This window comes from Sebastes umbrosus, chromosome 17, assembly GCF_015220745.1.
Source record: "Sebastes umbrosus isolate fSebUmb1 chromosome 17, fSebUmb1.pri, whole genome shotgun sequence".
NCBI classification, from domain to species: domain Eukaryota; kingdom Metazoa; phylum Chordata; class Actinopteri; order Perciformes; family Sebastidae; genus Sebastes; species Sebastes umbrosus.
The window spans coordinates 16,199,447-16,222,844 of record NC_051285.1 but is presented as its reverse complement, the minus strand read 5'-3'; the positions used below and the strand labels follow the sequence as shown (position 1 = coordinate 16,222,844).

General features: G+C 41.7%; 1 protein-coding gene across 2 annotated transcripts; it reads right to left on the bottom strand.

Annotated features, from left to right (window-relative positions):
• Positions 1-4,944: 4,944 nt before the first annotated feature.
• On the bottom strand, positions 4,945-13,473 carry mepce (methylphosphate capping enzyme). Of its 2 annotated transcripts, none has more exons than XM_037748152.1 (5): positions 13,089-13,473; positions 9,291-11,158; positions 5,865-6,083; positions 5,592-5,715; positions 4,945-5,490 (listed from the first exon to the last, which is right to left on the bottom strand). In XM_037748152.1, the coding sequence occupies exons 2-5, from the start codon at positions 11,109-11,111 to the stop codon at positions 5,456-5,458; spliced, it is 2,199 nt and encodes a 732-aa protein (XP_037604080.1). In that variant the 5' UTR covers positions 11,112-11,158; positions 13,089-13,473; the 3' UTR covers positions 4,945-5,455. The 2 variants fall into 2 exon arrangements, with proteins under 2 accessions (XP_037604080.1, XP_037604081.1); XM_037748153.1 differs by lacking the exon at positions 13,089-13,473 and adding an exon at positions 12,960-13,082.
• Between the last annotated feature and the right edge of the window lie 9,925 nt (positions 13,474-23,398).

Below are 23,398 nucleotides of genomic sequence, written 5' to 3'. Positions count from 1 at the left end.
GCAAAATGTGAAAAAGCTGCATGACAGATTGTATAATTGGTACAAAAATGCAATTGAAAAAGTAGCCCACAGCTTAATGTCTGCACCTACTTCGACCCAAAAATTACATTTAAGTTAAGCAACCTTATAAGGTGCTGTTGAAGCAAATAGTGAACCATCAAATCTAGAATCACTTTTAATCCATTAAAATGTTAAACATAGAGAAACATTCAGGTGTACCTTGTTGTTCAGAGGCATGAAAATTAAAAGCTTCCCCGACACAGGCGGTATTTTATTCCAAGTTTTTCCAGAAAACTGATTCTACAAAAGTTAAGGTACACATAGAACATCAACTGAAACTGCAAAAATGTTAGTTTAATTCCCTCGAGTCGTATCAGTGCAAATATCAACGGGAAGAGGTGAATTTTAGCGCTGTTAAAAATCACACAGCCCTTGAGTTTATGCAATATTTTACGCTACAAAGATTTAAATTTTTTTTTAAAAATCTATTTCACTACAGTTGTAGAACAATTTTATGTACTTTCATCTTAGAACATTTCTAATAAATGAGAAGCAGGTATGCAAAGGTAAGTCTGGCTATTGTTTTGTCACGGCTTTATTGTGTTTATGACCACATATTTGATCAATATTTCATTGCTGATGCTGCTCAAATCTTATCATTGGGTTATAGCTACACGTTTTAAAGATTAGCTACTGAATATTGCTTAGGGCTCAGTGTTGGATGTGAAGTGTACTTTCTGTAGCATCCACAGCTCTGTTGCACAAAGAAGAATTACTAAATTAACAGCATAATATAGTTCAATACCAGTTTAAACGACTGGCGCCCCATAGCCCTCACCCCCATAATCAGCAAGTGTTTTGAGAAACTGGTTAAATCCCTAATCTGCCCCATGCTTCCCCCCACACTCGACCCCCTACAATTTGCATACCGCCCAAACAGAGGCACAGAGGACGCCATCGCCCATGTACTACACACCGCCCTCTCCCACCTGGAAGGAAGGGACACCTATGTGAGGATGCTGTTCGTGGATTACAGCTCAGCGTTCAACACCATAGTGCCCTCCAGGCTCGTCAGTAAACTCAAGGATCTGGGCCTGAACACACCACTGTGTGACTGGATCCTGGACTTTCTGACGGGACGCCCCCAGGTGGTGAGAATCAACAACCTCACCTCGACTTCACTGACTCTAAGCACAGGAGCGCCTCAGGGCTGTGTTCTCAGCCCCCTCCTGTACTCCCTCTACACCCACGACTGTGTGGCAACAAGAGCTTCAAACACCATCGTGAAGTTTGCGGACGACACAGCAGTTGTGGGGTTGATCTCCCATGGCGACGAGATGGCTTACAGGGAGGAGGTGACCACCCTGGAACAGTGGTGTCAGAACAACCACCTCTCCCTGAACATCTCAAAGACCAAGGAGGTCATCGTGGATTACAGGAGGGGGGGTTGCACTCACCCCCCAGTCACCATCAACGGCACAGCGGTGGAGAGGGTGGACACCTTTAAATACCTGGGTATCAACATCCATAAGGACTTGACATGGGCCACCCACACCACCGCTGTAGTCAGGAAGACCCAGCAGAGACTGTACGCTCTGAGGCGACTCAAGACTTTCAGACTGAAACCGCAAATCCTCAGGGACTTCTACCGGGGCACCATAGAGAGCCTCCTGACAGGCTGCTTCACCACCTGGTTCGGCAGCTGCACCAACGTGGACCGTAAGGCGCTGGAAAGGGTGGTGCGCTCGGCCCAACATATCACCGGGTGCGAGCTGCCCAGCCTGCAGGAGCTTTACACCCAGCGGTGCCTCAGGAAGTCCCTGAGGGTCATTAAGGACACGACACACCCCCACAACAGCCTGTTCTCCCTCCTGCCCTCTGGTAGAAGATACAGGACCCCCAGGACTCTCACCAGCAGACTGAGGAACAGTTTTTTCCCCCAGGCCATCAGACTTTTAAATCTATAATTAATTTGACACATTCTTACACAAAAATATTTCTTATACTGTATATACTGTATATATTGTTAATACATATGTTCTTAATATGCCCTTGTATAAAGTATTTCCTTTTATAATTGTAATGTAAATGTAATTGTAATGTAAATGTAAATGTAATATAATTTATTATTTAATGGAGCTTCCTAGCGAAAAGTATTTCACACGTTTGTACCTGTACAACCGGCGTGACAATAAACATCTTGAATCTTGAATCTTGAAAAATAAAACCCAGAATAGCTGTTTATCTCTTTCTCTTCAGCCAATCCATTTCTTGGAATGGGTCCCCAGTTTTCAAGTTGCAAATAAAAAACATATAAACAAACAAACAAAATTATTAAAAAAAAACGCAAAACTGCTATTTATCTTTTCATATTTACTCTTGGTTTTCTTTGCAACATGAAAACCTGGACCCCAAAGTTTTCGCATTCAGAACTACACTCAGATTTGTATCCATCCTGCACTATAAAATTAATTTTGGTGATATGGTATTGATTTTTGTTGGCTTTAAGGGCAGAATTACAATTTTGAAGAGCAAATATTGCACAGAATTGTGTTGTACACCACTATAACATGAATATGAGATCATCTGAGCATCATAAATCTGTAATATTTTTCATCAGCATTAAACCATGTTGAAACACTCTAGTTTGTGTGCAACTTAATTTCATAAAAATGCACCGACTTCCTCAGAGAGTACAAAAAATGTGTAAAGCACTGTATATGACAACATGCAATTTCACATCTCCAGCAAAGACGTGCTGTTGCCTGAATACCTGGACTTAAATCAGGCCTGTTGGGTTAAAGTCTGTAAGATACCGCTGCTGAGACTTTTGTTAAACGTTCGTCTTAACTTAGGGAGAAAGGTGTGAATTGGTGCCGTGTCTGACGTCAAAGTCAATTCTCTTTCGATTCAAAACATAACCTGAAGCTTCATTTTATAGGTTGATCAGTGTTCCACAACTTGTTATAAAAAGTTTGATGGAAAAAAGTATTGAAACTTTAAATCTCTATAACACGTCAAATGAAGTGAAATGAGATAGCATTGACAACAAACACTCCTTTCAAACAGTTTATAAAAAAATAAAGAGCCAATCTAACAATCCATGTGCCTGCCAGGACAGAACAAAGCAAACACATCAGAACTTTGCAATGTACATATTCATGTGTTGTTACAGAACTGGATTAGCGGTCCGTTTTAGGACAAAAACTCAGACTCGCTCACAAATTGGCAGCAAACATTTGAAAAAACACACAAAAAAAAGAAATCCACTGGAAAATGACAAAAGCAGAACTTAATATTGACAACAGTAAAACAAATTTTGCAAACTTATTTACATTGATCACTTACTAAAATAGAAACATATCATCTTTCTTCTCCTATACGCTAGTATGCCAAATTGAACCAGTCGGAAAAACGGAAGGTTGTAGATCAGCAGTGCACACCAGTAAAGATACAATCACAAAGACTGAAACCTAGAACTCTCCTCCTCATTAGGCCAAAGACTTAGATGATGATGATGATGGCGGCATATTTAGTTAAATTCAAGAGCAAAAGACCCATAGCACTTCAATACAAACAGCATTTTTAATATTTAAATTTGGTAAAAAAAAAGTCATATGGATATATTTCATTCCTTTTAGTAATAATCAATTTTCTATAAATTTTAGTTCAGCATTACAGAAGTTCAGTCCAACTCTAGAAAGTGATTCTGATGCTGTTTGAATTAATGCCTGTCCAGTAGTGATCATCTATACAGCATTGAAGAGGCTGACGACAGGCCTCTGCCTCATATTTTACACTTCATTATGCTCCCAGTTATTACAGACATTGTAAACGACATATATAAGGTAGGGCTATGGCTTCACTGTCATTAAAGAAAAAATAGATCACTGCATGCTACGGATCTATCTTGCAAAATAGTCCTCGTGGTCTCTGTGCTGAATTATCTTGAGCTGAGCCGACGCCTGGGTGTCAGCACGGCTCAAATGTGCCCCCTACCATTAGGATGGAGCATCGAAACGGCTTAAAGAACCCATGAAGTGATTTTGTTGCTTCCAAAGCAGCCCAAACTCTCAAGTAAATTAGGTTTACATTTAAAAAAGCCAAAACTCGTTTCTTGAAAATGTAGATTTTTCATCTTGCACTGGGGGATTTAACATTTTAGCTGCTGTCAGGTTTGAGGTACCATACTAAGTAATCTTCTCAGTGCTAGTAGGCCTGCTAAAACTACATACTTTCTCCATGTTATAATGACAGAATGTAAAACTTGATGACTGTCTTTCACCATGACACTTTTTAAGGAACTGACTGTTACTAAAACAAGAGGCAAACCTTGAAAACATCTCATCTGTGCACTGAAGCATTCACTATTTCACTGGATGTTTGTTGTTTTGGCTGTTTTAAGTGCACCTTTCTCATCGTGAACAATTGTCTTTATTGCTTAGACAAGCCACTTTTCACTTCATAGCATCTTAGGTTTGAGCAATTTAGGAGCTTTTCATATTGTCCATTTCAAAATGTGGACATTTTCACAGCTCTGTAACAGATTAAAGTCAATTCAGCTCCAAGGCCTATTTTGCAAAATAATGACAAAAAATATATATTAGGGTTGGAAGATGGGACAAATACATCAGCTATTAGGCTGAATCTATGCCCGATGGAATTTTTTTGACCGTTTGAAATTCTCCAAAATATTTGCATTTATATGTCTGCTGCAACAGGACAAACATGATGCAGATATTTAACTACTAAGAGCACAATTTCTATGTCATCAGTAGTTGTGATGGATGCGACAGAGTGCAAAACACATCACCTGCATTCCAGTGTGGCTTTTCAAGAGACGTCATGTCAGTATGATCTGTTTAATGGCTTTGTAATTCAGTGGTGTGCTACAGTTTTGCAGGTGCAACACACAGTTGGGAGTAAATTTTGTGATGTGGTGGCCAATTGGAAAAGTCTGACCTATCGCCCAACCCTAATACAGTATGTATAATGTGTGGTGATGTGGTGGCACAGAACAAAGTTATGAAAGTAAAGATATATGGCCAAAGATTTTTCAAACACATGTTATGGCCGTGCATCACACTGGAGCATCATTAGCACAAGGATAGTCCAAGGAAATGATCAATGAGCACCTCTTCCACAGTCTGGCCATCAAGCTATGGTGTTTGGCTCCAGGTTATACACATTGTGGAGTCCTATCTGAGTTCACTCCATTACTTTTTAAGGATTTGTAGTCAAGGAGGATTCTGATTCGACAGAGCTCATCTTTACGAAATTAATTCCACTTTTGGTCCCATTCTCCTCTCTGAATTTCATCTCCAGCGTCTGAAAAGCTGGAGTAGCTGTTGAGGACTCAGATGATTCCTTGCAGTCCGGGGCAGCTGGCTGGCTTGTATGTGTGGTGGTGGTGGCTTAGGCTACTCACATTCAACGATCTTCAAGGCAGGAGCGGTCATTTGTGAAATAAGTAAATTGGCCTCTGAAAACCTTGATGTGATAGAGAAAAATAAACATTGTAAATGACATCAAGCTTACAGTGGTGAATAACATGTAATGCATAAATGGGTTCTGACAAATGAGTGAATTACCTCTTATTGAACACTTGGGGGCCCCAAGGTACTCGGAACTGGTGAAGCCCACCTCTGTTGTGAGGTATGATGCAAACTGGTCAGGTTTGAGGCGGATGCTGTGAAAATTCCTGCTGATATCATCCTGTCAAATGAGAGGGAAAACACATTTTTCAGTCGATCAAACCAAGCTTTAAAATCACAAAGTGCACTGGGTATATCCCAGGTGTCTTTGCTTTGCTACAAATCTCCTGGTTTGCATCACAGCAGCTACCTGCCATCTCGATTTCTTACCGTCAGCTTCTTCCTCCGCACGTAGGACTCCCAGGGCTGCGGCTCCAGGATGAACATGCCTCCAGGACGGAGATGTCTGTAGACTCTCTTGAAGAGCCGCTTGAGGCCGCTGTCTCCCCAATTCAGGTGAACCCATTTAGTGACGCTCAGGCACATGATCACGTCGTACTCTGGCCGCTGAGTCAAAAGAAGATTATCGTTGTCCAGTACATAATTGGCCTAAAGGAGAGAAGAGGTGCGGTCAGAAAAACATTGCCTTGACAGGACAAACTCCTCAGCACTATGACTGTAATAAAGTACAGACTTAAACACATTAGGGGTATGGCCAAAGCCGAAAATCTGGTTTCTGAAAATCTTATTTGACTGACGTTTATGAAAGTGTCTTAAATTTGTTTTTTGGTCTATTGGACAGCAGAGTGCAGTGATGTGCAGGTCGATCCACTCGTCAACAAACCATTACTTGCATATCGGGCAAGTTTATGGTCAGAATGAGAAACCCAATTGTTGGGGGACAGCAAAGAGAAGCATTCTTTTTAAGTGCTTAACAGAGGACGCATAAAAACAATAAAAAGTAAAAAAGACCATAACACCAAGAGGCTATAAGTACATTTTTTTAAATACATTAGGGATGCACCGATACAGATACTGGATCGGATATTGGGCCGATGCTGACTCAAATAGTTGGATCGGGTATTGGTAACAATGGGGTTGATCTATTCAAGTCAATGTTCATATACTATTTACATCGTATACTGTAATTTTAATTCCTGTTTAAGTTTTGACCAATTTGCTAATGTATTTAAAAGTTTTACACCTGAATTGTAATTTCTGTTAATTTTGAAGATTTTCTACCAAGTTGCTGATTTGTTATTTTAATAATAAAGAACAATTAAATAAATGTATACTGTATCTATGTATGTATTTATTGGTCACAGTTTGTTTTACAAAGTTAGGAAAGCAGTGTTTTAAATCAGGCCTGATGTTGCCTTACACATTAAAGAATGATCCCAGTCACTTCCACACAGTGTGGTATCGGTACTCGGTATCGGCCGATAACCGAAGCCCAGGTATCGCTATCGGTATCAGGACTGAAAAGGTCGGATCGATGCCTCCCTAAAATGCATCCTGTAATTAATATCTAATTATAGGATGCATTTAAAAATGTTGTATGTATTTGTATGTGTGGTGCTGACTCTTTGGCTCTTATAAACATTGAACAGGTGAGGTGATCTTCCAATTCAAGCTGGGGATGACAACAAAAACTAACACATGAGCTATTGAGGAAGATAACCCACCAAATTTGACTGCTGCTCTGTGAAACCATTTGACTTACAAATGGTGCCAGATTAATATGAAAGCTTGTGTGTAGGGAAATCCAGAAGGGGATTTGTTGTAATAATTGATTCAACAAATCGAGTCATTTATCAAGTGAACATGCCAAACTCTAGCTGGCTCCCACTTCTCAAATGCAGAGATATATGGACTGATATACAAGACACAAACACCTGCTGTATTAAATTAAATATGCTTCCCTACAACTTCCCACACTCTAACTTGATACCAGGGTGGACTTGTCCAACAAATACTAGGCAGTCTGACGTTTCTCCCTAAAATCCATCTTGTATTGTTCAGGCTGAGGGGACTCAGGCGGTCGTCTTGAGGCTTTTCACTCATTTACAGGATAAGCTCTGTGCTGCACTGCCATTATCTCTAATGCTCGTAGCAGGGAGGAGGCAGTTATCGATTTCATTCACAAACACTTTGCTTTCTGCATCCAACCAATTCATGTATCTGCTTACACAAAGCCTGTAAGTGAAGTGGAGAGAAGAAACTTCGATAGAAATTAGAATAATAAAACCCTTAATGAGAAACCTTTGTATTTACGAGAATAGCTGCCGTAACATTTGTAAAATTCTCCACCAAGGGTGGCACCGATAGGTCGATGCCATTAGAAATGCTTCCAGCCACGTTGCAACATCAACCTGGTGAAAAGGACACACTGCTGCTTCCCCTTTCCTGCTTCCATATTTCAGTTCTCAAAATCACTGGCAGCTTCTTCAGGCAATAGTGAGCCACTGGTTGGAAACACACATGATGAGGTGTACAACAGACACACAAACGTTAAGGGTGGACAAACTAGTGGTAATTCCCTCCGTACTCAGTCTAATTGAAGTGAGTCTGAGAATGAAACTGGTGCAGATGCTTCCTTATTAAATAATCTAACCATAAAAGATCCTGGCCAACATGATTGCTTTATATATCTGTATTAACTTTTATATGAGGAGAGAAACCTGTGTCCTTTTGACTGAGAGCAGAGTAGTTTTTGTTAAAAAAAACAAGACAACAACAACTGAATTAAAATGTAATTAATTTGCCAAAGTTCCCACTGATTCCCAAATGTTTTAAAACTCCCAATGTTGTTGAAACTTTCCAACAATGCATCCAATCATGAAAACGTAGTCCAATGTCCTCAAGGATCTAGTGAACATATTTGATTTATGCTAAAGCTGAAACGATTAATCGATTAGTTGTCACCTATTAAATTAATCGCCAACTATTTTGATAATCGATTAATTGGTTTTAGTAATTTTTTAAGAAAAAAAAGTCTAAATTCTCTGATTCCAGTTCCTTAAATGTGAATATTTTCTGGTTTTCTTTACTCCTCTATGACAGTTAACTAAATATCTTTGAGTTGTGGACAAAACAATCCATTTGAGGACGTCATCTTTAGGCTTTGGGAAACACTGATCAACATTTTTCACCTTTTTCTGACAATTTCTAAACCAAAAAGTAAACGAGAAAATAATCGACAGATTAATTGACAATGAAAATAATCGTTAGTTGCAGCCCTAATGTATTCACCTTTGTAGGCCTAATGACAATCATTTTAAATATGAAATCTGTAAGACTGATAAATAAATGTAGACTCAATTTAAATTTCTATACTCAATTACAATGTTAACTTGCTAGCAATTCAAAACTGCTTTTTATTTTCCTGGTAAGTTAATACCTTATACATCTCGTCCATATAAGCTACAAGGTGCTACCTGCATGCGATAATGGAACTGACTTACCGTGCTGTGACAATGCTATCCCTAATATAGAGCCAAGACAATTATCATTGTCATCAGGTTCCAGGGAGAATAATTGGGTGCACAATTTATGTCAAGTCCTCTTGTGAAATCAGTCAGTGTTTCCGTAACATGCAGCCTCCCTCAGTGTTTTTGGGTGTGTTTTAATATGTTTTACAATGGACAAGGGCTGGTTTCTTTACATCATGCTGCTACTGCTTAGTCTTAATAAATAAGACACACACCGTGCCGAATTGTGAAATACTGATTTCATTTTGACCTTCATCTCGGCTCCCAAGATGCAATAACATGAGAACCTTGTTCATGCTGCCACCAAATGTTCACACCGTCTTACCTTGATGAAGGACACATTTGAGGGGAACTCTCCGGGCCGCGTGGTGGATGATTCTGTTAGTGGAGGTGCAGCGATGGGCCCCCTGGAGATCCGTAGGGACACGGGAAAAGAGCAGCTCACTGAGTGATCAGGGGGGGATGAATCACAATCTGCCTGCTCCGTTTCCTCTGTTTTGCCTTCCTGCCTCTGGGTCCCTGCCTCATCTGTGCGACAGGAGTCAGTGTCATTTACAGCCTCTGCAGGGCCACTTTGTCCTTTCACTGGTTTCCCGTTTTCAGCCCTGCTCTCGGCTTCATTGTGCTTCTTGTCTGCGCCCGTGAGACTCTTGTTTCCATTCCTCTCCTCCTGTTTGGTGCTCTTTTTCTCCTGCATCGCATGCCTGGCCTCTTGGGTCTGCAGTTCAGACAGGTAATGTCTGATGTTCTTGCGAGCTGCATGTACCAGACCGCTGTCAATATCCAGGCCCAATATGCGGGCGGGTCTTAGCATTTTGGCAATATAGAGTGTCAGGTGGCCTGAGTTGCATCCCAAATCCAGAACGTCTTTCCCTTCAAACCATTCTGGACGAAGCAAACGTACCCGTGCATCTTCACTAGCGCCTGGGTTACGGTAGCCATAATACTTGTTGTAGTTCCCAAACTGGAACTTCTTCTTCTGTTGCTCCTTCGCTTGGTTGTGCGGCTGCTGGTGCTGACGACCTCCTGGCCCTGTTCTGGAACCACTCCTTGGTGTGTGGAAGGACTGGGAATGTCTCGATCCCCCCGTTCCAAAACTCCTGTCTCCTGATACAGACTTTCCGATTGGCGTAGAATGGGTGACAGGGGGCTCCACTTTGCCAGAGTTACGCCTACGCTTGCGTCTGCTTGTGTGCTGGTTTGGTGCCCCCGATATGGAGGAAGTGGACTCCTCTACAGACACAGATGTCATCTCCTCCTTGCAGCTGGATGAGTTGTCAGCTGAGTGCTCGCGGGAATCCCCTGTGATGCTGGAGAAACTGTTGGACTCTTTGGAGACCTCTAGTGCAGAACATGAGGCTAACATACCTGGAAGCGGTGTGGAGGTGACAGTTTTGACCTCACTTTTTCCTGATTCTGACAGGTTGATCTGTGTGGTTGAAATCCCACTACCACCAATCCCACCCCCACCTCCGCCTCCTCCTCCATGGTGTCTGTTGCGGTGTCTCTTCCTGCCACCACTCTTGAAGGGGGACACCAAAAAGCTACCGTCTGCTATCCCGCTGTTCAGGTTCAGTGGATCTGTGATGTCTCTGGGGATGAGGATCTCCACGGGGTCTCGACTCTTCGCCGGCAGCGGTGAGGATTTGGGCGTCTCCGCATTGAGTGCCCTGTTGACCTCCTCATCCAGCAGGCTGTTGAGGTTCAGTGGGTCAAAAATGTTCCCACCCAAGAGGAAGTTGGTAGGCAGGACGGAGTCGCTCTCAGAGTTGGCCCTTCGTCTCCTCTTGCCAGATGTGGGATGCTTGAAACTAGAGTTTGCAGTGTTGCGGCGCTTCGTAAGTTTTGTTTGCTGTGGTTGTTTGGAATGATGAAAGCTGTTCCTGGGATTGATGTTATTCTCGTTCCCTCTGGCTACCTGTCCGGCGTCGTCTGATTGGGTGAGTGCGTCAGTTGTGCTGGTGTGTTTTGGTGAGGCTTCGGTGCCTGAGACAGGACAAGCAGCTGCAAAATCAGGGGTGGCTGCGGTACCCTCCACCATCACAGATATATTGCTGTAACCTCCGGTACATTCTGAGAGCTGCATAGATGAAGTTGAGCTGGCCTGTGGACTGCCAGTTTTTACAGTATCCTCATCAACAGACATCTCTTTTGGTTTTCAGGACTGCTGCAGACATGGAAATTGTTCTGGATCTGAAAGTCACAGAAAAAAAACTGTCAAATAAAAAACTTGAATAGCATAAATCCTTAAGTATAGTGAACAATGTTAAATAAAATGAGGTGCATCCTTATCGCTGCAACTACACTCACAGAACTACAATGTAAAGTCAATTATACCAACACAACTACTAGATAATGCTTCTGAGATTCTCAAACTTAAAAGGGAACTACGCCAATTTTCTAAATTCATACATGTTTTCCAATGGTCTAAAGCTGGGCATACACTGTACGAGTTTAGAAATGTTGTGCAATTCCTACTCCTACTGTACGAGTAGAATGTTTGCAATGTAAAGCCAAAGCTCACGATTTATGTGCTCACACTGTACGGTCCGATTGTCAGCCACAACCTAAGTGCTCACACTGCACGCGTAAAATAGAAAAAAAAAACACTTGAAAGCTCATAGGCAGGTTAAGTTTGTTTGCTAGCAGAGGTCTGTACGGGTCACAATGCTAACCAGGCAGAAACGTGCTGCCTTGATCATCTGTGCCATCCTGTCTGCTGGGAAAAAAAAAAGAGGTGCCGGCGTATATGGACTTGCAGGTGGTTAGGTAGATGTGGACAGTATGGCTTGACCATTTTGCAGAGAGAATTGGAGGTAAGCTTGCTACGTTTTACAATATCTATTGTAGATAGTTATTTTGATAGATACTCTCTGATTACTGTAAGAAAAGCAGAAATAAGGCACTGACGTTGGGGAATCGGCTCGTGGCTCTGCTTCAACTGTGCGAGAGGCTGTGGACGGCCGATCAAAATTTCTTACATGTCAGAAATTCACCCGACTGTCCGACGGCCGGTCGGGAGGAGTCTTATCGGTCTTTATTCCCCCCGTACACTGCACGGCAAACGATGCCTGACGAAGCTGAAATTTGGGTGTCGTGTGGCTCAAAATTTGGGCCAGAAACAGGCTTAAAATCGTACATCGTGTATGCCCAGCTTAAGACAGTCCAAAAAATATTAGTAAACATAAACTCTCTCCCAAGTCCAAAAACTAGAGCGTTAAAATAGATGACACTGAGAACACCTAGGGGAATGATCTGAGTATATGGGTACCTTTTTGCTTTCCCACCTGAGAGCATTCTAATAACGCTCATTTGGGTATAAAAAGGGAAAGGGTAGGAGAAGGGAAGCTTGGGGTCCCCTGCTGGAGCTGTTGCCCCCGCGACCCGACCCCTGAAAAGCGGTTGAAGATGAGTGAGTGAGGGGGAGTGGGTATAAAAACAAACACAAAATCAGTCTCCCATTCATTGTCTATGGAGCAGCTCCTTACTTTATACCCAATGACATCACCATTTTGAGTTTTAGCACTCTAGTTTTTGGATGTAGGAGAGAGATGTTCATTTTTAATCATATATTTTTTGGACTGTCTTAGACTATAGGAATAACATGTATTAAGTTTAAAAATGGGCGTAGTTCCCCTTTAAGTCCCAAGGACGTGCGCCTGAAAAAAACGAGGGTCAGTGAAGTGCACATGGTGGTCAATCACTTTGTATTTACAGAATAGGATGAATACTAGATAACACTTTACACTGTCATTTTTCTAACATAGTATTACAATAATAACAACATTTTTAGATGCAGAGGACTACGTCGTTATTACATTGACATCTGAAGCGTGTCTACTCAGTGATCTGAAAAGTTGAGGAGTCCCTGTGTTGGACAGTTATCTAGTTAGTTAGCACAGCTAGCTCTTAGCTGCTCTATCGCGGGCCAGAACGTCGACTAAACGTTCAGCTCCTCTCCGGCCAGTTACTAGACAAACACTGAAGTACCCACCTCGACGTGCTGCTGCCTGAAACCCCCTAAAACCCTCAGTCACATTGATCAAAGTGATACTATCTACCAGATGGCCACCTAGATGCGTAACAGTCAACAGTGTAGTCACCATCAAAGTAACAGTCTCACCTCACAGTTGTCCCCGCCTCCGGCCGGACTGTCACTACCTCTCTCTCTCTCTCTCTCTCTCTCTCTCTCCCTCTCTCTCTCTCTCTCTCTCGACTCGGAGCTAACGTTAGCACGTAGCTAGCTCTCAAGTGTCCCTACATCAACACAACGTTGGCTAGCAACGCAAACACGCCAGTTAAAACGCAGCGCGGGTCAACCCGGGCTAGTCTGTCCGCCCGTAAAAGGCTCCTCTTCTGTCTCCCCCAAAACTGTCTGGTCGACTTGTTCAGTGAACTCCTCTAGTTCGCCCAGTGTCAGTCAGTCAGGCAGGTTGGTGAATAAATTATTCCATTCGCTGATAGAGAGAGTCGGCATGGCGGCGCATCCGGGCTCCGAGCAAGGCCTATAGAAGGAGGTTAGGACACTGGTCTTGGGATACAGGGTATAGCGCATGCGCAGCGTAACTGAAGCTGAAGCAGATCTTACTGCGCATGTGTAATACCCAGAATATATTACGTATTGATGACGCGTGTCCTAGCCTCCTTCGATAGTCCTTGGCTCCGAGCTGTAGTTCCAAGACGACTGGGGCGGAGATGAGTGACTGGGAGGAGAGCTCTGTCGGTATTATAATGAGCCTCACTGATCCTCATGCTAGGAAGTTATAGCCAGAAATATTAGGCCTGCAACTAGAGAATATTTTTTTAATGACAATTTATGTCAATAGATTTATCGATAGTTCCAGTCCCAACGTCACATTACATTGTGGTAACTGTTGTTTTAATATAGTTCTCTAGTTGTTACTCTGAATATCTACCGTATGAGTATAGGCCTATATATACAATTTGTGTTTTTTCATTGCAGGTTAACACATTACTGACAATTTTCTTTCTGAATATTCTAATCATGATTTAATTAAGAGCTTAAAGCAGCAGTAGGTAGAAATGTCTGAGCAAATCTGATTGAAAAAGTTATTTTTGTAAAATGGTCACTTTATCGTGACAGTAGTGCATGAGACAGGTAATCTGAAAAAAAAAATCATGTACCTCTGTGTCCTCCGGTGTCCTTGTGCTCCTAATGGCATCTGCAAGATTTCACAGACTGGAGGAAAACAACCAATCAGAGCCGAGCTGGAGCCTTGCCCTCTGAGCAGCTGTCAATCACCCGCAAATTCCGATTAAACGGTCAAACTAGGCAGCGCTGATCAAATATTAATCTATATTCTGTTACTGTAATGCCTATTTCTCGTCTCAAATCTTTTCTGAAACATCTTGTAGTGTACTGTTTAGCTGTAAAATGAGAAGGTTTGTGACCCGGCAGCCTTGTTGAGAACAGTTGAGGAAATACCAAGCACCGCCCACCAGCCGGAGCACAGCGAATAGGAATGTTCAATAGGAACGCTCTCTCTCTGAAATGACCTGTGATTGGCCAAAGTCTCCCGTCACGGGCTAGATTTTTCAAAGCCTGAAAACAGAGCCATGAAGAGGTGCAGAAGTCTTGTTTTCTCTCAGAACACTTGGATTACAATATGCTGAAAGGTTATTGTGGAATTTTTGCCCAATGATGCCAAAAACATACTGCCTACCCCCACTTAAATTAGGGAAATTGTTGTGCAGCAGCTGCAGTACAAAGTAGGAAATAGTGCAAATATGAAATATAAATTAAGGTGCAAGTATAAACATACCAATACATAATTTTACTGAGATGTTCCACAGCAACTGTCATTTCTAGTGTGCATTAATAAATGCAATGTCCAGAAATTATAATAATTTGATGTGTCAGGGTGCATTTGATTACAGCAACATAGAAAGAGTGCAGCTTCCTGCAGTATTAAATGTATCACCACTTTTGTCTTCTCTCTGCACAGTTGGAGGAGTGACCCGTCTAATGTGGAGGTATACCATGTGAATGCAACTTCAAGCTCCTCATGGTAAGGTCGCACACAAAATCAATGCCACATTTTGGATGTATATGCCAGTTTTAAACTCAAAGACGACTTGGTTATTCTGTTCTCCACAGCATCGCAGCCATGGCTACAACCCACAAACCAGTGGTTGGTGCTTTGGTTTTGATGACACCCTCACAGTCAACTTCAAGGCCACAGTCTACCAGGTAGGCTTGTTCACCCTATCATTGCTCCTCTGACCAGTGTCTGGAGTAAGCCTGAAATTAGAGCTCAGGATGTGAGCTAAGACTGAGGCCATTTTGCTGAGGTAGCAGGGCGGCTTCTTGTCACTGAATGGTCTTTGTGATCTGAATCTTAACCTCCTGGTAGTGAGGAAAGAAAGTTTTACACCTTATTGGTACCTTATTAAGTAAGGAAATAACAAAAGAGTACCTTACGATTGGTAAACATACTATGCTTTATGCTCTAAATGTTTTTGGCTATTTTTTGGCGATAAAGTATGACCGTGATGAATGCAAAATATACTGGAAAAACAAAGTTTGGAAACTTGTGTTTGGTGGATTATTTCTCTGTTGTTCCAATGCTAATGGTCATTGTATTTTACATCGTTGGAAAGCCTGTTTATTTACCTTCGCAATGATGTCCCACTTGTAAGGATCATGCATTTGTGGGATGAGCAGCACAGCTGATTATGTGGGTAGCGCCCAAGAAACATTTGCCAAAATGCTCCGTCAATGGTAAACAGTGTATTCTCCTGTTGGTACTGACTCTTGTTTTGAGTTGTTTGGTGGATTGGATGATTGAACTCTCTTTCAGTAACAAGGAACAAACAAGACATATTGTCTATTTTACACTTTATTCATTTAATACACCATCAGGAGCCTCAGTAGCGGGTGAAAGATCCATACGCATGCCAAAACAGCCTGGCACCTCCTCCTCATGCTGGTCACCAACCGGGTCACACGTTGCTGTGGGATGGCGTTCCATTCCTCAACCAGGATTCGTTGCAGGTCAGCCAACGTGGTTGTGTTGGTCACTCTAACATGTACAGCACGCCCAAGCTGATCTTACAGGTGTTGAATTGGGTTGAGGTCTGGACTCTTGGCAGGCTGTTACATTCTCTCTACTCCCACATTGTGGAGGTAGTCTGTGATAACCCTGGCTCTGTGGGGGCGAGCGTTGTCATCTTGGAGGATGAAGTTAGGTGCCAGATTGTGGAGATATGGGATCGTCACTGGCTGCAGAATCTCGTCCCGATATCTCACTGCATTAAGATGGCCTTCAATGATGACAAGCCTTGTTTTGCCAGTGAGGAAGATGCCGCCCCACACCATGACACTGCCCCCACCAAAAGCTGTTACTCCATCGGTGCTACAATCAGCATAGCGTTCTCCACGTCGTCTCCATACTTTGACCCTGCCGTCCAACTTTCGCAGACAGAACCTGGACTCATAACTGAACATGACATTCCCCCACATGTTCAGGTTCCATTGTCTGTGTTGTCGACACCAGCGCAAACGGGCCTGACGGTGAAGGGTAGTCATTGCAGGCTTCCTGGTAGCCTTATGAGAATACACTGTTTAGAGCATTTTGGCAAATTTTTCTTGGGCGCTACCCACATAATCAGCTGTGCTGCTCATCCCACAAATGCATGATCCTTACAAGTTGGACATCATTGCGAAGGTAAAGAAACAGGCTTTCCAACGATGTAAAATACAATGACCATTAGCATTGTAACAACAGAGAAATAATCGACCAAACACAAGTTTCCAAACTTTGTTTTTCCAGTTTAGATGAAAATATTTGGGGAATAAAGCATGGCCTGGTGGAGAAGTTATGTCAGCATTACAAATTTACCTGAAATGGATACAGCTTTATATAAAATATAATGATTTGTAGAATATATTTTTTGAGTACATTGAAGATTTAAAGCACTTGATTCACAAAAGTACAGATCTCATAAGTTTGTAGCCTTCTAAATTCAGGAGTACAGAAGATGCTAGCTGTCCTCCAAGTAACCACTAGAGGGAGACAAAATATGACCTTAAATATGCTGTAGACCAGCGGTCCCCAACCTTTTTAGCGCCAAGGACCGGTTTAACGTCAGACAATATTTTCACGGACAGGCCTTCAAGGTGTGGCGGATAAATACAACAAAATAAAATGATACGACCGGCATAAAAACAGTGGTATATTGTAAATATAATAATAAACGTGAATGCACTGTGTACTCATATGCAACTTTATTAGCAGCGTCCTCTTAACATCGCGCCAACAACATAACATGAGTATCATCCTCTCTGCCCCCTAACGCTCTCTGGTCGCTATGGTAACGTTTAAACATGCCTACAAAAATAAGATACAGATACACCACAAAAACGAATATAAAGTGCATGAAAAAATTAACTCACCATAACGCTAAATCAATGTGAGCCCTGAGCTTGTTTCTCTGCAACGAGACGGTCCCATCTAGGGGTAATAGGAGACAGTGACACCCGAAGTGTGTTGCTTATGTCCAGTCTACTCCGTAATTTAGTTTTGGTTGCTGTCACTGCAGAAAACCCCGCTTCACACAGATAGGATGTCGGAAATGGCAACAGGGTTTTCAGTGCTGTTGTGGCGATCTCAGGGTATTCTGCCGAGACTTTAATCCAGAACACCGGCAGAGTTGTTGTCTCGAACACACTTTTAAGGCCGCCGTCATTTGCGATCTCCAGCAGCTGATCTTCTTCTTGCACAGACATGCTGGATTCTCCTGGTTTGTTGACAAATGGGTCGCGGATCCATTCCTTGGCAGTTCGTGGGTCTTTTGTGGTTGGGAAGTAGCGCTCGAACTCTTTTAAAAGCAAAGACAGGTGATCGTGCACCAGCTGGGAGAATGAAGGCTCGGGCTCAGTCTCACCCAAAATCCCCGCTAATGTTTGAAACATGTCCAATATGCCTCTGTTCACGCGCCGTCCCCACAAATCCAGTTTGGCTTTAAATGCAGCTACTTTATTAACGTATCACTACGATGTAACGGAGAGAATCCGGTCATTTTTCAAAATAAAACATCATTCAGATTCAGATAATAAATAAAACGGAAATAATGTAAGTTATTTATTCTTTCTGTGCGGCCCGGTACCAAATGACCCACGGACCGGTACCGGTCCGCGGCCCGGGGGTTGGGGACCGCTGCTGTAGACCATTAGGCTGTATGTACACCTACATAAATACACCTTTGCAGCATTTCAATACTCTCTCTCCCGCTTTCTCTATAGTTTCTTCTTTTTAATCATACTGCGCGGTTGTGATCATAATGATTTTTATTATTGTATCGCTGCAAATTAACGTGTTGCAGTTCAGCTTTCCCAATAAGTTGGTTTATTTTGCATAAAAAGGAAGACATTTCTTTCATGAGAAATTCTCCCATTGTGGTTGGTCTGACTAATTTAGTGAAAACAACAGAGCGGCCCCATTCCACCCAGAGAGAGGCTCCAGCGTTACAATCTGCAGCTGTAGCAACAGGAGTGTTTATGTCTTTAGGTAAAAGATGCCTCCAGTGGAAAGAAAGGAAAACACTACCAGCCACTTTCTCTATTGATACTGCAGGATGGAATTTTTGGCACAGCAGCTTTCTCTAAATCATCAGGGGTTTTATGATGACTAAGAAATATCTTAACCAGGTCCAGAAAGATTCAGGAAAATCCATTTTCATCAAGTTATGTTATAGGTGACGCTAGATATTGTTGCTTTTTAACAACATATAAATTCCCAAATAATAATCAATAAGTGCTCTAGCTGCTTTAACTCTAGCATTTACTAAAGTAATAATGCTGAGCTGCAGATTACATGAATACCCAGTGTGTATATTCACTCAAATCTGAGATTTATGGAGATAAAAAAAATATTTTACTCATTCAACCTGCTGGCATTTAAACTCAATGGTATAATTGAATGAAAATGAGGCGTCATAAACCTTATTCACTCAAATATTACAGCAATTCTGCTGAAGATCTGTAGCCACACACATAACAAAATACTTTTTTATAATAAAAAACTCAAATATGTTCCTTTTAATGTTGTAATAAAAAGATAACCTTGAGTCAGTTACTCTTGGAAACCAATGTGGCACATGCAAAATGAAATTCCCTAAATAAGTAATGAACTGGAAGTCTTAAATATGAATAAGCATAGATGAGACTTTTTTTTTTCAAACAGGATCCTTACATTTGATATTCTCTGCTGTTGAGTTGACAGCTTGCTCCTAATTGGGTTCCAAACCAGCGCCGCAGCCTCTAAATGAGTCACCCCCTTTTAATCTCTATGGAGGGGGGAAATAGGAGAGAGGGTACCTGTTCCCCCGCCTCTGTCCCTCTCTTTTCTCATGTTAATGGGGGTGCGGTCCTCGATCCCGGGCGCCATCTGCCCTTCCTCGGGGTTTGGGCCCCAAGCACTCCAGACGTGTCCCATTGTTTGTGTGTGTCCAAGCAGAAAGTGGTGAGTACACACGGTTCTTGTGGCCCAAAAGGCTCCTCCGTCAAGGGCACGAGCCTGCTGTTCATTAGCCTACATGTGACGGAGGGAGGGGGCTGCTCGCGTGCCCCGTCTGCAGTAACATCAGGGGGATCCGCCGTTTGTTTTGCTGTGAATTCTGTTCAGATTTTATGATGTCATTGTAAGAAACCGTTGGCTGAGGGATGACTCCACAGGTCAACATACTCTTTAAAGTAGCACATTATATCAGACATGTTGTGACTGATTGATCTTTTAACTGATTTAGAGCATAATTCATTCGAATTTAGTCAAAATCTAATGATAATGTGTGGTGGGCAGGTGTAACAAACAAATGAACTTTAGACAATGATGATGCAAACTTCCAAACAACACAATCTGCACAAAATAAATAGCATTACTTTTTTATACTAAACTTGAAACAAATAGCACACCCCAAAAATAGAATCGTAAAAGCACATCAATACCAAAAAACAGGGTTTCTGTTAGTGTAAAAAGACAGAGAAGTTCTGTTTATACCCACTGAAAGGTTTTCAGAGTCACAGATCATACAGTATATCCTTCATACACTGAACCGAAGGGAGTGGATACGGTGCCTTGCTTGAGCTAATGAATATAGCTTTGTTGACCTGCATCATCCCCACTGAGCTTAGTCAAAACTGTGTGTCTGAGATGTGGCAGATAGATGAATGAACTGAAGGATGGAGCAACTACGGCTGCCCTTTCTCAATTTCATTACTGTGGGGGGAGGTTAAAATGACGGATCAAAATGTCATTTGCAATCTTGGGAAGAATAATTGCAAAACGTGCTGCGACAACCTTTGATATAACTAACTTGATTCCAAAGCAAATTATTCTGCAGAGGACAAAAGAAGAAATTAAATCAACGTGGTAAATATTCAAAGTTAAATTAGGCAAAGTAGGTTAATAATGTGCTCCCTGAGACCTGTGCAGAGCTATTGGCTGAATACATTTTAATAACTAAACAGAAAGGTGTTCAAAAATCATGAGGACATATAAGTACTCAAGAGAAAACATACAGACTACCTGCAAAACAGGTTTGAACCTATCAGTCTTTTCTAACTCTTCTGTGCAACCAAGGTGTGTTCTCCTTTTTCTGACCCGTCTACGAAACCTTATGTGAACTGACAAGGTAACCTCCCAGTTGCCTGACACGCCGCCGACAAGCAGATTATGACTTTCCATCGGGCCTGCCCTCCTCATTTTCAAAGCTACATGCTGCTGGCTGCATTGAGATTAGTTATTGAACTGTCCAAGCAAAGGGAAACAAGGCCGCTTCAGATCCACAGCACACAATGAGCCAGCTGTCAGGGGGAGGGGCTTGTTCAGACCACTGTTGTCATGGATAGGAGTGTTGTGCTGCTCTCTGAGAGCCGATAGGTGCTCCTGTCATGCACTAATTAATATTGACACAAGGCTTGATTGAGGACAGGGAGAGTAAAGCAGGGTGTATGTCAACACAAACATGCCAGCAAAGGTGAAGTGAATATGGATGCTCTGTGGTTTTATGCAAAGTGTGCGTACAGGATTTTTTGAGACATAAAAATTGTGTCGGAGGATGTTGGATTGTGCTACTGCTGCCCTTACCACTGACCACTGGCCTATCCTTTTCATAATAACAACTGAATAATAACTCAGACACACACAAACCCCCTCTCTCTAACCCCCAGAGACCCCTACCCGCTGTTTTACATTCAGAGGTGTGTCTCTGAGCATCTTCTTAGCAGCAGCAGAGCTGCTGTCCTTGCAAATTGTTCCAAATTGTGTGATTTCACGCTGCTTCACTGAATGATGTACCTGTGTTGTTATGCTGCACTAACATTAATAATAATAATAATAATAAATTCAACCTATATAGTGCTTTTCTGGAACTCAAATAATACAGAACCACAGTTGTTTATTTGTATCATTGTTATTCATAGCCCTGTATATAAAATATATCAACGTTTACTGGCTTGTGTGACATCCTACAGTAGGAATATAAACACAATTCCTAAAAGATGCTATGGTGGCCTTTAGGCAGGTCATTTTTCATGTTTTATTTTATTACTTACAAAATGATGTTAGCCTCCCTGATTGTTACACTCAGCTGTTTGGTAAACAGCATTTCAAATGAATTAATAGATTCATATTTAAAGGATTTAGTATTCTGGGGTAGCTATCGGCGGAAATTGGAATATAATATTTTTTGGTATATAATCACCTGAACATAAGAAACATTGTGTTTTCGTTACCTTAGAATGAGCCGTTTATATCTATATATGGAGCGAGTCCTCTTCATGGAGCCGGCTGCCATGTTTCTACAGTCGCCCAGAACGGACAAACCAAAAGGGCCATTCGCGTTTTCGCGTCGGCCACTGTAGTTCTCCTACACGCTTGGCACACGGGATGAGTTTCAGTTGGTTGTAATCAGAATCAGAATCAGAATCAGATATACTTTATTGATCCCCGAGGGGAAATTGGGGTGCTACAGTTGCTCTTGTATAAACATAAGAAATGTAAGAAAATAGAAACATGTAACATGTAAATTATGTACATAATGCTACAATGTTTACATAATGCTACAATGTTTACATAATGCTACAATATAAACAAAATATAGATACAGAAATATAAGTACTAAAATTAACAATAAGAAAATGAGAATATAAAAAATATGAAATATGTACAAGTATTGCCTTAAGACGTGCATACCGCACATCTTAAGGCAATACTTGTACATATTTCATATTTTTGGTTATACCTACCACAGTGCAAAAAAGTAAATACAAAATGCTGAGAAGCGGGATCCATTAAGTGTGTTAAATATAAATGCCAGAATGGTATAAATAAGAAATAAATAAGAATATTTCTTGAATGTACAGTATAAATGCAGTATTACTAGATGCCAAATCCTACACACTGCACCTTTAACCAGCATGTCTTATACCTGACATATTTGCTTAAATTTGTCTTAAATGTATATTGCCAGCCCCCAACAACTTTGTTTCACACAATAATAACAGTGTGGTGCTCCCTTCCCTCATTTTAAAGCCAAAGATAATGTAAGTATAAGATGGATTTGTATATTGTAGATTTCACTGTCACACAAAATGTCATAATGAAAATCCCCTAATCCCTCTTTAAGAACGGATTTACCAGACTGTGTTACAATCCAGAGGTTATAGCATGTTGAATGGGGAAAGTTTAACAGCTGGATGAGACTTAACATCACTTTAGAGGAATGAAAACAAAGGAGGAGTTTTGAATTGTAGTTGTAATGCCGCATTTCTACAATGTGAATCATTTCCCTGGACAGCTGTGGTGATAGATATAGGATAGAATAGATATATTTCACTAGGAAATGAATGAGTTTCCTCCAGTATGTGATGCTACCCTGAGTGCAAATAAAATAGTTTTGATATCACCGGATTTCATCAGCACAAATCTCTCAAATTGGTTTAGCATCACAGGCCGTCATGTATTAGATTTACTGCAACTATGCTCAGATCACATCAAACACATCACAGCCATCACACACAGCAGACTATGATACTGCAAAATGTCAATAAAACCCCCGTCCACAGGCACCACCCCAATGTGGAAAACCACAGATTAACAATGTGATGAAGGACCTGTGTTTGATGGCACAAACTAGCAGTCATGATCCAAAACACATGGTAGCAAAATGCTCCCTGAGTAAGCAGGTTGCAACGTGTAACGTAGCCTACATTTAAAATCTTGGCAAAACAGCCAAGGTGTTAAGTGCGCAACATTAAACCACGCTGTAATCTGTAATTACTGCGCTCAGCTGTCGGCGCTTACATTACTGTTTTTTCACTCTGAAAAATGGTGAATACGCTTAATGAGCTCTTGTACCGCAGCTAACCTATCAATAGGTTACCCATCATCAGCAGGATAGAGGCCTACTAAC

Excerpts from the sequence above, each read along its gene's own strand:
- mepce (XM_037748152.1), bottom strand. The coding sequence starts at position 11,111 with ATGTCTGTTGATGAGGATACTGTAAAAACTGGCAGTCCACAGGCCAGC. Across the intron at positions 6,084-9,290 it reads CAAATGTGTCCTTCATCAAG|GCCAATTATGTACTGGACAA; the intron begins GTAAGACGGTGT and ends TCTCTCCTTTAG. Across the intron at positions 5,491-5,591 it reads CCCCAAGTGTTCAATAAGAG|GTTTTCAGAGGCCAATTTAC; the intron begins GTAATTCACTCA and ends TATCACATCAAG.